Source organism: Aythya marila (assembly GCF_965140915.1).
Source record: "Aythya marila genome assembly, chromosome: 2".
NCBI lineage: Eukaryota > Metazoa > Chordata > Aves > Anseriformes > Anatidae > Aythya > Aythya marila.
The window spans coordinates 29607683-29621636 of NC_139043.1; the positions used below are offsets into that span (position 1 = coordinate 29607683).

Genomic DNA, 13954 nt, shown 5'->3' on the forward strand with positions numbered 1-13954 from the left:
CAAATTCACTCTCAGCAGTACAATTTGAGACAAGCAGTGCCCTGAGGATGCAGAGGTGGAAGGGGCAATAGCCCAGCACATTTCTGAAATGTTATGAAAATTGGGGAGTGTTGCTCATGTTGGGAACTGCTCTCAAGAGATTACATGAATATATATATACATATATATATATATATATATATATATATATATATATATATATATAAAGAGAGATGTAGAGCTCTCTTAGAACAAATAATTAGAAACTGCAAATCATATCTGGCCCCTTGGGGTATCTTTGTACTACACCTAGAGATGCTTTTGTACTGCAAGTGCTGTAAGAAATTCAGAAGCCTTTTCTTCTGCTTTCTGTACAAATAAGGTCTGATCCAGGACTTAGTGAAGCAAATATACAAACTTACCATTGGATTTAATGCCTTTTGGATTAAAATACTAGTGCCAGAAAGAACTGACACATAAGAACAGATAAGAAACCTTGTAAGAGCAGTGTATTTCAGCAGAGAATTACACTGTGGAAAAATGTGTAAAGTAATATTGAACACTGGTTTTGGCAAATATCCAAGTGCTCTGTTGTCATGTGTTTTCAAAATAAGTTTCTTTCTCCTTCATATGCTGAGAAGATTTGTTAATTAAATACTATTTATTTCAACTATCTTTGAAATTGTCATTTGAAACAGAAAAAAATAATCTGGAATATTCAGTAAAACTAAGGCAATACATACAATTACTGTTACTTTAGACTCAATAGAAAATACAGTTTAATTATTTGTTGCAGATGCCTTATTCACAGAGGATTCAGATAAACATTTCATTTGCTATGTAATGATCTGGTGAAGTGCCTAAGAAATTATATATATATATATATATATATACACACATATATATATTTTTCTCCCATCTACCTCCTACTTGTAATATGAATGAAAAAAATCCTTTTCCTTATCTGTTAAAAAATAAAAATAAATCACAATCCTATAAAAGAACAAAAAGAACAAGAAGGAAGAGAGAAGAAAGAAAAGTCCAAAGGGAACACATGAAAATGAGTATACTGTGCAAGATTTGTGGTCAGTTCACAGCACAATGAATAACTCAATCTGTCTACTTTGTTGTTTTTTTTTTTTTGTTTGTTTGTTTGTTTGTTTTTGCGTGTTTGTTTAACCAGTTTAACATAATAGAAGTAGTTTGTGCATAAGAATCTGGCCTTGTACATTGAAGTTTACTAGTTTTGTCTTACATTCCTGCATAGGAACCCCCTTTTCTCCAAACCAGAGGGGGGTTTGAATGAAGAGTAAAGCTGATCCAAGGTCATTCGTTGATGACCTGCCTTCTGCCTTGAGATATTCATTACCTGCCTTCTGCCTTGAGATATTTGGGAAAAAGATGACGATGAATTTTGCAAAACATCTTTAAATGATGATTTGAGGAGAGTTACCATGGTCATCTTTCTGGAATTAGTTCATGACATTTTAATCTAGCCACAAATAAACACAGCAGAGCAGCAAGATTTGGTTTAAAGCTAGTTAGAGAAAAAAAAAAAAAAAAGCTCATTTTTTAAGTAAGGAATCATTAGGATGACTTAACTGTGAGGTGGATTTTACATTATCGCCAACTTTACCCTAAAGTTCATTGTTTTTCTAGTAGATATAACTGACTTCAAACTGAACTCAGTGCTGCAATGAGTATACATGCTCATCTTCAGACATGAGGGTTGTATTGATGCTTTCTGGTTCTAAAATAATGGAATAGTGGGAAAAAAATCCTCACTCTGTACGTTTGCTTCAATGGAGTTATTCTAAAAGATGTCATGGCCATCATCAGTTCAGTTCAACCTAGGATGTGGTATTTTTTAGTAAGTTATTTTAAAAAGAATTCTCCTCAGGTTTATTGCTTTAATGCAATAAAATATATTTATATCAAACTCTTTAAGGATTTATTCACTGTTGTAATGAAATAAAGTCAGAAACAGTGTGTCCCAGAAATGGAATTTACCCTTTCACTTGCAGTATTTCTCTGGGCTTTTATATAGAAGTTTTATTTGTTCTGAAGAAAAAGTAGATATTTTGCCAGTATTTTATTACAATAATCCCAGAAGTTCACATCTTAGAAGTTTATAGAAAACAAATCTTCTTACATATGTATTTCTGTTTATTTCTTTATTTCTCTTCCCCTTTGCCTGTTGATCTGTAAAATAACTGTAGGAGATTATTACAATATATAGTTCAGAGGATTTCATCCAGATTTCTGAAAAGGACTTCAGTGATATGGGAGAATTCACATAAGAGATCCCGTTAGAACAATCATCATTTGATACTGGAAAAGTTCAGACAATTTCAGTTTCCTAAGAAACCTATCTATAGAACTGATTTGTCATTGCCTACTGTTTTGTCATTATTCATGTCAGTGCAAAGTGAGTCAAAATACTAGGCTTGTGGTAACATGAGCATAATCGAAATACGAATTTTGCACAAGTGCACAGTAATGAATAAAACAGCTTTAGGAATAAAACTGTGTTATGTTCATGCTTATGCAGAGTGGAAAGAGAGGGATAGGAAAAAAAAAAAAAAAAAGTTTAATTTCAATGTTCAGTGTTTTGCTTCTGAGACCCTGTGCTGAATAGACAGAATAGCGAGTTAACTTTTAGACTGCCTGCCATTTAGTTTGAAGCCTCAGCTGTAAATTAGTTGTCAAGCTTACATTCATAAAATACATAGGAAAATACAGATAATAGCAGGTATTAAGTCAGATCTGGGTAAAGTAAGTAGACAGTTGCTTAATCTAATTCTAATCAGACCCCCAAGGTGACCACAACTTTAAAGTAGATCTGCCTGGATCTTTGCATTATAGAATACTCTTAGGAGACTTTTAAAGAACAGAAGATATCTTCAGTAAAAATAACTAAATAAATAGCCAATCTTAATTCAAAGAAAACAGACAATAAAGCCTTTTAAAGTTGAAATCATAAGGTAGTTCAAAGGAAGAACAGAACTAAATGTTTTATTAACAGCAGGACCTTTCAGGAAGATCCCTGTGACCAGTCGACTCAAGAACTTTCTGAGTGGCAGCAAACTATGCACAGTGACATCTGGATTCTGACTCTTCTGAGGGTCCATCTATCTGCGCCCAGTTCCCAAGTCTTTGCTGTGACTCTTTTGCCCAGCCTAACTTGCAGCCTATATATTGCCTTGAGCAGACCAGCCCCTTTCCAGAGCACTCCACCTAACCCAGTCACTCCTCTGGGGAAAAGAGACATAATTAGGGAACAAAATGTAGCGCAAACAAACAAAAATTTCAAGACAAGCAAATGCTATTACAACACTCATCAAAGGTAGGATTCATGGCTCACAAAACAGATGAAAAGAGGAAGTTGGTTTGTGATGTCTTTCACTCGTAATACCCAACAGTTGTGGTTCATCATTTACCTCAAATCTGGGAGATCTATATACTTGCTCTTCCACCAAACTATGGAAAAAAATGGTTTCTTATCTTTCAGGTAAATCTATTTTCCATTTATTTTATTGTATCCCACAATCCTTAGGATTGTGCTACCTCAAAGTTTCTGGATTTATCATTTATGTCAAAACTGTTCCAAAGATTTATGTTCAGTGATGGATTGAAGTGTTCACGGATCAGATCATAACTATTTTTTCTCTTTTACTCTCTCTGTTCTAAGGTGAAAATGGGAAAATTTACTGTGATAATCTCTGTTTTGTGGCTGATGGTAAAAAATGCTGGAAATTAGACACTGAGGGTGAAGGAATCCAGTTCTGGGTGCCTGAATGCCTCAGCTGAAAAGCTTCCTTCCAGATGTTGGGTGATTCATCAAAGATCAAAGAGCAGAAATTAAATTATTAAATTGATAAAATTTCACTAAAATTAGATAGGCTCTTATAGCTTAGATTTTATTTTTTATTTTTATTTTTATTTTAGATTTTAGAGATTTTAGATATAGATGTGAACATATACAGATTGCTAGTAAGTAATGAGGGAAAAGCTGAGAGTAAAGCTAAAGCAAAACTTCTAAACTCTAAAGAAATTCAGGTTGAGATTGGATTCACACTTCAAATATAATAAAAGCAGAAACAAACTGGTGTAAATTGAAGTTTCTCTCTTGATTTAAACAGAGGAAACATGTTGTACTGTTGCACATGTTGTACTGTTTGTGGGTTCTTTGCTTTCTTATACAACAAGGCAGCTCTCATCCTTAATTTGAATGGGAGAGTTTATGTAGGTATATTGACACAGTCATAGCAAGTGACATGGGAGTGCAGAGTGTGTTTGCAGTGCTGTTGGGGGCAGGATGCTTTTCATCAGGAGGTCTGTTTCCTCATGTGCCATGAAGAAAACTATAGAAAGGAGTTAAATGTTGAGGTTTTCTCACACTTCCATAATCTACAGCCATTCATTCCAGTTTTACCAAATCAAAATTTTGCCTTGCTTTTGGCTTTTCATAGTGCTGACTGAAAGATATTTTCAAGGAGAATTACTAATCCCAACAAGCTTGGCTGTAGTCCTAATGTAATGCTTGTGCTTAAGTCACTCAGCAGGAGAATCCCTTTAACAGATATTAAATGTCAACCTAGGAGACGAGTAGCCCCTGCTGAAATCAATATCCACTAGCGCAGCAGCCATTTAGTGGTTATTCATTAAAACAGCAGGCTGCTTCTTCTACAGAATTAAAGACAAAATCCTTATAAGAAGTTGATCACTCTGTATTCTCTGCCTTGGAATTTTTGAAAAAAAAAAAAAATAAGGGCGGTTTATTAAGAATCTCTCCCTATATATGTATATATTTTGGCAGAAGATGACTTTTACAGCCTGGATGGCTATAAAAATTCTTAGTAGGGTATTCCTGTGTAACATTATGAAAATGTGTAAATCCATCCAAAGGCTTAGCATTCCCATGTATTTATAAGCTGTGTTTGGATTGAAATGAAGTGGAAAATGACCATGAAATTCTACCCCATTCATAAAAATAACAACAGCCAACAGCCTGCTGTTTTGAAGAAAATTTAAAAGATGTTTTCTGAAGGTTCTGTTTTTATGCATGTGTTATTTTAATGGAATAAGTGTTATTTGAGTGTATATTCTTATTGGCTGGTTTATATGTAAGAATGAAGTATTATGATTAATAATAATAAGTAGAGGGTGAAAAGGTAAGAGTTCCTGTTTTCATTAGCTTATATCACTCCATTAAATAGGAACTAGAGATAGATTAAAAAGAAAATTATTAATATTTCTAGGTGAATTAATGGGAAGAAAGGCAACAGTCTTTGTGTATAACTGTCACAAAATGGTTCATTTTTTTTCCAATTAGAGTGGGAAACAATTTTATTTAGGAAGCTGATAAGTGTGATTGTGACAGTTCCTTTCAAGGGACATATAAATCAGCCTTTATCCAAAAAGGAACTAATGAAAGGTGTTGGGCAGCAGAGAACTATTATATTGAATATATATTTTAATATATATATACATTATAATCAATTACAGGTTTCTTAATTGATATTATGAAGTCAGAAGGATTTTATTTTAAGTTCATAAATTGTACTGGATGGGAAAGGTGTTTTTTCTTGTTGTTATTCTTTAGTTAGTGTTCCTGTAACTATATATTTCTTCATGGAGTGGACTTTTCTAATAGTAATTAATTATCAATCTCTGTTCTTTAACAAAAACATTTAAAGTGAATTTAGGAAGTTCTGAACTATTTAGCCCAAACTATTTAGCCCAGATTCCATTGTACCCTAATTTCAAAAGAAAACAAAACAAAGCAATCAGAAAACATGTAATATGAAAGAACATAGTTTAAATTTTGTAATCTACAGGCTTAAAATGCCCTGAAAGTTTTTCACCAACTATAGGTATATGGTGTCTTTCTGTAACAGGAATGTTACACAAAAGGCAGAGATGCTATCTCAATTTCTTTATATGATGCCTTTAGGGCACAGTACAATTTAAGCTTCACATCTTTGGAAATGGAATTAGTATTTCTTAAATAAAACAAAAGTAAATTAAACTGAGGTTGAGAAGATAGCCTGTTTTAAGCATTGAGCAAGGTTGTTATTTAGAAAGAATCATGTAGGTAAAGAGTGGAGGCAGACATAACTCTTATTTTTTACGGTTTGATTTTGATATACGGTAATCAACTGGGTTAGAGATTGAGCTGGCCTTCCGTGCACCTGGCCTGTGGGTGACATTCTGCAGGAGGGATTACAGCTGTAGTTTTCTTTGATCTTCTGTCACCAGAGTCCTTTAATTACTCTACCAACCTCAAACAACTGCAGCATTGTTTTAACATCTGGTGGTTAAAGTGTAACAAATCCTGTACCTCTGTTGTGTAGGTGCCCTGAGTAAGCCCAGTGGCATATGGCATCTTAATAAAAGTAACATGATTTTTGTGACACTCTTTCTAATATAAGTAGGAGTCATGGACGTTCAGCATTATCAAGAGATAAGCCAATTTTATGTAGAATATGGATATATGTAATATTACATAGGTCTGAAAAAAATTGGCTTAATGACCACTATATATACTTTTTACCCTTTAGACCTAAGAGCTGTTTTTCCTCACTACTAACTATAGATGCAAAAAGTTTATGAGAAACACTCAGGTGTAGGAAGACTGAAATAAACCTAACAGGAGAATCCTACAGCAGATTACAAATCTGAACCAAAGTCAATTAAATCTTTGTGTTAATGAGAGGAAACACTTAAGCAATAACTTTAGTTCCATGAGTTCAATAAAACTGTGATTAGAAATCTTCTTTGGGTTCAGGCTTCCTTGCTGGCTGAAATTTAAAAAAAAACTTAATATATATATATATATATATATATGAAAATAATTTGACCCTTCTTCCTCCCTCACATCTTAGTTCTATTTTAAATCAAAAGGGACCATGCTTTAACATCCAATGAAATTATTATGCCTGACTACTTCAAATGATACTTGGAAAAGCAATTAGAAGTCCTTGAATGAATGCATGCTATTCAGTGGCTGGCCTGGCTGGCAATTTGTAGTCTGAGATTTGAAAAGGACACTAAAGAGTAAGACCTGTCACGTTGGTCTCTTTGGTACTGATCAATATCTCCTTTCCTAAACTGTGAGTATGACAGAGCAAAAAAACACGTACACAACAGTCAGTCAGAGAGATGACATGTAATAGAAGTATTTTGATTTGAAGAGATATTTAAAAATAATCCTTCCTGAGGCAACTTAGCAAAAGGGTTCACTAATAATTCAATAAGGCTGCCTCTTACTAGTAAAATGCATGTAAGGATAGATTTATAACTGGTTATCAGAGAAGCATTAACAAAACAAAATGCAATCAAACAAATGTATGAGGAACCTGGGTCCAGATTTCACCTCTCTCTGAAAGAACTTGTTTTGTTAAAAACAGCCTGTATTCTGCTGGAATACAACTCATTTGGTGTCAACATTCATTAGAGAGATATTAAGATGTTACAGCTTTTTGACTAGTGGAAATGTTCCCAGTACTGCCACAGTAGCCTGAGAATATTAGAATGTAGACTAAAGAAGGTAAAGTAAGTGTGTTGCTTTTATACAGATAGATTTCTAGAGGAGGTGGTCTTGTATTCATTCATTTCATAGGAGGAAATTCTCATATCTTTCCTGTTATTCATCATCTAACTTGTCATTGTTAAAAGTAGCTGAATTTGCAAAGCATAGATCATCTAACAATGGGCTCTTTGCCTTGAAAGTCAAAGGCAATCCAATGGCAGAACATTGTATTGTGGCAGAAGGTTAAAAAATTTCCCAGTTTTGAGAATATCTTGGTTACTGTTTGGAACACTGAACCCACATGTTAGCCATATGAAAAAGGAAAGATTCATAAAAAAAAAAAGCAGAAATAAAATGGGATAAAAAATAAAATAAAATATGGTTCCCTCTGCTGTAACTAAAACCACCTTCATTTTGATTCCCAGAACTGGCCACTACAGGAAGAAACATTGAAACATTTCATTCATGAGTGGGATCAAATTTGCTTAATTCCTGCCAAGTCTCCACCAGAAAAGGAATTTCCAACAGCCACTGGAGTTAAAGATGGTAAGAGATATGATGTTCTTATTGCTCGAATACACTGCTGTTATTAGGGAGGTAGAAATGAGATTGAAATGATCATTACACTGTATATGACTGAAGAGAGATTAGAGGAGGAAGGCAACACAGATATGCAGCAGAACTGCACTGGCAAGAATCTGAACCCAGAAGAGATGCCAATACGCACACCCCAAAGGGAGTTGGTGGCAGCATGCACCATTTTCTGCTGTCTTCCTCCACCCCTCTGTTGAACTAAATTGATTGTCAGCAAATATCAAAGCAGAAGAAAAGAAAGAAACTTATTTATCTAGTTGATTAGGGCAAGAGCTGTGAATTAGAAGTTATTTTATGTTTGGCTGGCCCTATGAGTAAAGTTTCAGTACCTAAATCTAGCTATGCTACAGTAGTGGACCACAAGATGGGTGAAGGATTTAAGTAGAGTCTGGCCAGAATATGGGATACACCTTAATTCTGCTGCTTTTCTCCATAAAACTTGTGAAAATGTAAAACATTGAAAAAAATATTGGTACTGCTGGTATCCTAACAGTTCAATGTCATGCATTTCCTCATAAACCACACACAGATTGTCTAAGTAAGGTGCTCCAGTGGCTGGGGACAGCCATGATTTCTTTAAATTATAACAAATGCATTATCATCTGTGTGCATACATAGGAATTTTTATATATGTGTTTATGTGTACATATTTTATCTTTGTTTTGTTACCATGTTATAGAATGTTGTATGTAGAAAAACCTTGTAAGTAAAAGTGTCAACGTCACTCCTTCTATTGCTGGGAAGTGTATATTCAATGAGATAGCATTTCTTTTTTTTTTTTTTTTTTCCCAATTGCACCTCTGATTCACTGAGAGTGATTTGATAAGAATTAGACTGGATTTCAGTCTTAACCAATTCACATCACTGCTAGATTTGGTCCCCAGTGTATAAAAATAGAAAATAGAATCAGATTAGATTGCTGCATTTCCCTGTTTATTAGCCATTATTTCTCATTGTATTGTTTGTTTCATTTGTTTGTTTTGCTTTTTGCTTCCTGACAAGGCTATTGAAGACTGCCTACAGAGAAACCACTTACTCAAATTGCTCCTTGTGGAGGGAAGGCAGTTTTAGAAATGAAGCTTGGAGAGCTAAGCAGCAGATTCTGACTTCTTTTCTGTATGCAGAACCTTAACTGACTTTGTTGCCAGTTCTGCAGACAGCTGGGGATGTATTCAGTACCCTTGTGCAAATTTCAGGTTGTGAACAAAGGGAAGATGATGGTTTTATCTCAGGAGTTTTGGATTATTAATGTTATTTGGGCACAGAGCTGGGTTTCTCCTAATACTTGATAGAAATTTTATCCTTTCTCTTTTATAAATAGAAGATTTGAGCGAGCATGGAAATGCAGGGAGGCAGCAGAGGAAGCAGCTGTGGTGGCTGAAACAGGACCAACACAAGCCACAGGAGAATGCTAATAATGTCTTCCCCACCTCACTACCAAAGTGTTTGACCAAGCACTCAGGCTAAAGCTAAACTCCTGCAAAATGACAGGCCAGCAAACCTACTTTTACCCTGTTGAAAGACCATTATTATCTCCCTCTGATGCACTATAAAAGCCTGAAATTTTAGATTTCTTTAGATGTCTTGAGTGTCTAAACAAGTCAAGAAAGTTCTCCTGAGGGGGTCTCTTGAGTACACAAAGAGCATTTAAGGTTCCCAAGTGCTTGGTTAAGTTCCTGCCTTTGAGCAGTGATGAAATCAGACCAAAAGGCTATGGAAAGCTTTGCTTTATAGTCGATTACTTGTCATCAAGGTGGAGTCAGCAACTCAAAGACAAAATGTTCACAGCTAATTAGAAAAGGATTATGACAAACTGACATGTTTTTGTAGCTGGAAAAAGGCTGCGTATGTGGCCTTGTAATTATTCTTACAATGAAATCAAGTAGCAATCAGTGGCAGCATGCTTTTTGTTTTTCAATACTGTCAAATACAGATTCAGAATCTTCAAATCTTTGTTCCTCTCCTCCCTCCCTTTTTAAGGTATCCCTTAAAAAAAGGGATACCTTTTTTACCCAGAAGTAGCATTGGACTATCTGTGGATCTAAATGCCTGGCACTGAAACATCCCCTCTAGATAATTTTATATCTGGAAAAGCAGATAGCTCAGCCTTGAAAACCGAGGCATATCCAGCCCAGAGAAAAAAACTATATAATTCTTGTCTCCCTGTGTTAGAGGGTACCTTCTAGGTTAGGTTAATATCTAACTTTTTACCAGACAAAACAATTATACAGCTAAGAACAGATATGATATATGATTTTTGGGTATAGAACATTTGGTTTAATTACAGGATACAAATAATTTTTCTCAGGTTCTCTGACAACCTGAATTCTGTACATTAGGAAATTTATATAAATATTTTATTTCTGTCATCTATACTTTGCTTACATGCTCTCCAGTCCTTCTAACTAGTATCAGAAGGGCTGCTGACTCTGTGTGCTCCTCCTCTTCTTGTTATCAGGGATAGTTTGAATGAACCCCCAAGGAATTCAAGACATTTGGTAACTATATATATTTTAATAAGTTAATTCTGCAGCTATTGAACATAGCCAAAATACAGGCTTTATTATTTATTGCTCAGGTAAATATTTAATAAATGTAACTTTCTGCATCACTTTCTTCCAATGTGTTTGCCTGTCATCAGTTATGTGTTACATTACTGTTTTTCCTAAGGCAGTTGTTGATTAGGAAAAGGACACTAAATTAGGGGATACAATGAAAACTAAGAAGAGGATGCACCTCTCTTCTGTGATGGAACTTGTGCAATACACAAACCTATATGCTGGGTGTCACTGATCAACTGTGGCCTTAATCAAAAGAATATGAATTTTTCCACCTCTTAAAGACATTATTTGGATTTCTAGTCATTGTTATGCTGAAGCAGATGAGTTGTCTCCATACTTTAAAACAGTGTCTTGAACTTTCACTAAAAAGGAAGAGGCAGGGGAACAGCCAATAATAGGGTAATATTATCAGAGACTGATTCACGACTAGCAAACGTGACACCCATCTACAAGAAGGGCCGGAGGGCAGACCTGGGAAACTATAGGCCTGTCAGTTTGACCTCAGTGCCAGGGAAACTCATGGAGCAGATTATCTTGAGTGTCATCACATGGCACTTCCAGGGCAACCAGGTGAACAGGCCCAGTCTGCATGGGTTTATGAAAGGCAGGCCCTTCTTAATGAACCTGATCTCCTTCTATGACAAAGTGACGCGTTTGGTGGATGAGGGAAAGGCTGTGGATGTGGTCTACCTTGACTTCAGCAAGGCTTCTGACACCGTTTCCCACAGCATTCCCCTCAAGAAACTGTCTGCTTGTGGCTTGGACTGGCGTACGCTTCATTGGGTTAAAAACTGGCTGGATAGCCAGGCCCAAAGAGTTGTGGTGAATGGAGTCAAATCAGCTGGAGGCCGGTCACTAGTGGCATTCCCCAGGGCTTGGTACTAGGGCCAGTCCTCTTTAATATCTTTATTGATAATCTGGATGAGGGGATCGAGTGCACCCTCAGTAATTTTGCAGATGACACCAAGTTAGGTGCGTGTGTCGATCTGCTCGAGGGTAGGAAGGCTTTGCAGGAGGATCTGGATAGGCTGGACCAATGTCAACTTCGTACTTCAACTGTATGAAGTTCAACAAGGCCAAGTGCCGGGTCCTGCACCTGGGGCACAATAACCCCAAGCAGAGCTACAGGCTGGGAGATGAGTGGTTGGAAAGCTGCCTGGCAGAGTAGGACCTGGGAGTATTGGTGGATAGTTGGATGAATATGAGCCATCAGTGTGCTCAGGTGGCCAAGAAGGCCAAGAGCATCCTGGCTTGCATAAGAAGCAGTGTGGCCAGCAGGTCTAGGGAAGAGCAGGTCTAGGGAAGTGATTGTCCCCCTGTACTCGGCTCTGGTGAGGCTGCACCTCAAGTACTGTGTTCAGTTTTGGGCCCCTCACTACAAGAAGGACATGGAGGTGCTCGAGCGAGTCCAGAGAAGGGCGATGAAGCTGGTGAGGGATCTGGAGAACAAGTCCTACAAGGAGCGGCTGAGGGAGCTGTGTTTGTTCAGCCTGGAGAAAAAGAGGCTCAGGGGCGACCTTATTGCTCTTTATAAGTCCATTAAAGGAGGCTGTAGCGAGGTGGGGGTTAGTCTATTCTCCCATGTGCCTGGTGACAGGATGAGGGGGAATGGGCTAAAGTTGCGCCAGGGGTGTTTTAGGTTGGATCTTAGGAAGAACTTCTTTACTGAGAAGGTTGTGAGGCATTGGAATGGGCTGCCCAGGGAAGTGGTGGAGTCACCATCCCTGGAGGTCTTTAAGAGACGTTTAGATGTTGAACTTAGCGTTATGGTTTAGTGGAGGACTTAGTGTTAGGTCAGAGGTTGGACTCAATGATCTTGTGGTCTCTTCCAACCTAGACAATTCTGTGATTCGCAGAGTTTGCTGGAGAATGTTTTGTTGCCTGTAGCATGAGTCATTATGCCTGTAACAGGTCACCCCCTGATGGAAATCAATGGTTTTATGCCATTTTGTTTCAGCTGAGAATATGATATTTGGCAGAAGTTATAGTGCCTCTTTATATTCAGTCTATTTTTTCCTTACTGAGTTGTACTTAATTGCTTTAAATAAACATGCAATACTTTCTCTGAATCATATTAAGAGATTGGCTTCTACAATCTGTCAAGACAATAAATACTAGATGTTAATTATGTGTGATATGCAATTTTGTTAGTGGACAGACTTAAATGCAATATACTTCGATATAATTGAGTCCATCTGTGTTGCTGTGTTCTATCAAAATGTACACAGAATTTTCTGTCTTACCTTCTGTCTGTATCACAATCCATTTTAAATGCTATTATCATAGCTCATCTTAATTGAGAGTATTCATATTTTCTGTGTTTCCAGATGGGCACATCTGTGTATTCAGCTATTGGTGGAAATAGAGACTACTCCAATTAGAGTGAGGTGTTTTGCTGTTGTTGTTGTTTTTGTCTTTTTTTTTTTTTTTTTTCCAGAAGAAACATCCTCCATTTATAGAGACATGAATTCATTTTGAATATAACTAAAACCTGAACAGTCCAGTCCACGAATCACTATTAGTCTAGATACAATGCTTATGGGAAAAGGAACAATGCAGTTAAAATTGTTATATGCACACTTCCTCATTTGTAGACTTTTTTTTTTTTTTTTTTTTTTTTTCTGTTATACTTGCCTCTCCATTGCTCCCCTGGGTGCTGAGGTTGACAGTTTCATACTGGTGGCAGTGAAGGCAGTGAAAGGGCATTAACGGTGAATCATCAGCATCTGGAATTCTTTGCTGTGGTGAATGTGATGTCTGTGTTGATGGTTTCTTTTTCCTTGCTCTATCATCTATTTGGAGTAATTTTCATACATTTGCTGACATGTTTTTATATCTTTGCTATGTCCACATTGGTGTGCTGTTCCCTGTTAGACCTGAGTTTTCTGCATGATGCCTTTACCTAAGCTAGGTTTCTTTTTCTCTTTGTTACCCCCATAATCAGTTCTGTCCAGGGCTAAGGCTCCATTTCTTCAACTGACCTTCAACTATCACAGCTCAGTGAGTGGCTTATAGCTACAGTGTCTCCAGTGCTAGCCTGTGCCCTTTTCTTCCAGCATCCTGTGCTTAGGGCCTCTTCCTCACATCTTGTCTTCACTGCTGGAGGCCTCTGCTGTTGTACCATGCCTGACATTCTCTGAGTTACTTCATCATGTTGGAATCATACATGTAAATACCTCATTCTGCATAGTATAACTGCTTGTTACTGCTTTGTATTTATACATACATGAAGTTGCACTATACAATGATAAAAGTAAAATAAATTAACCATAGACAACTGGTCAAC

The 13954-nt window shown here is 36.7% G+C and overlaps 1 protein-coding gene across 2 annotated transcripts in view; it reads left to right on the forward strand.

Annotated features, from left to right (window-relative positions):
• The window catches only part of LOC309875546 (uncharacterized protein), a 273711-nt gene that overhangs the window by 141776 nt on the left and 117981 nt on the right, over nucleotides 1-13954 (forward strand). For both annotated transcript variants that reach the window (XR_014317052.1, XM_082755097.1), the window contains one exon: nucleotides 7939-8059. Coding sequence is in view for 1 of the 2 variants with exons in the window: in XM_082755097.1 (XP_082611223.1) it covers nucleotides 7939-8059 (121 nt within the window). In the remaining variant the exon portion in view is untranslated. The remainder of the gene's footprint in view (nucleotides 1-7938; nucleotides 8060-13954) is intronic.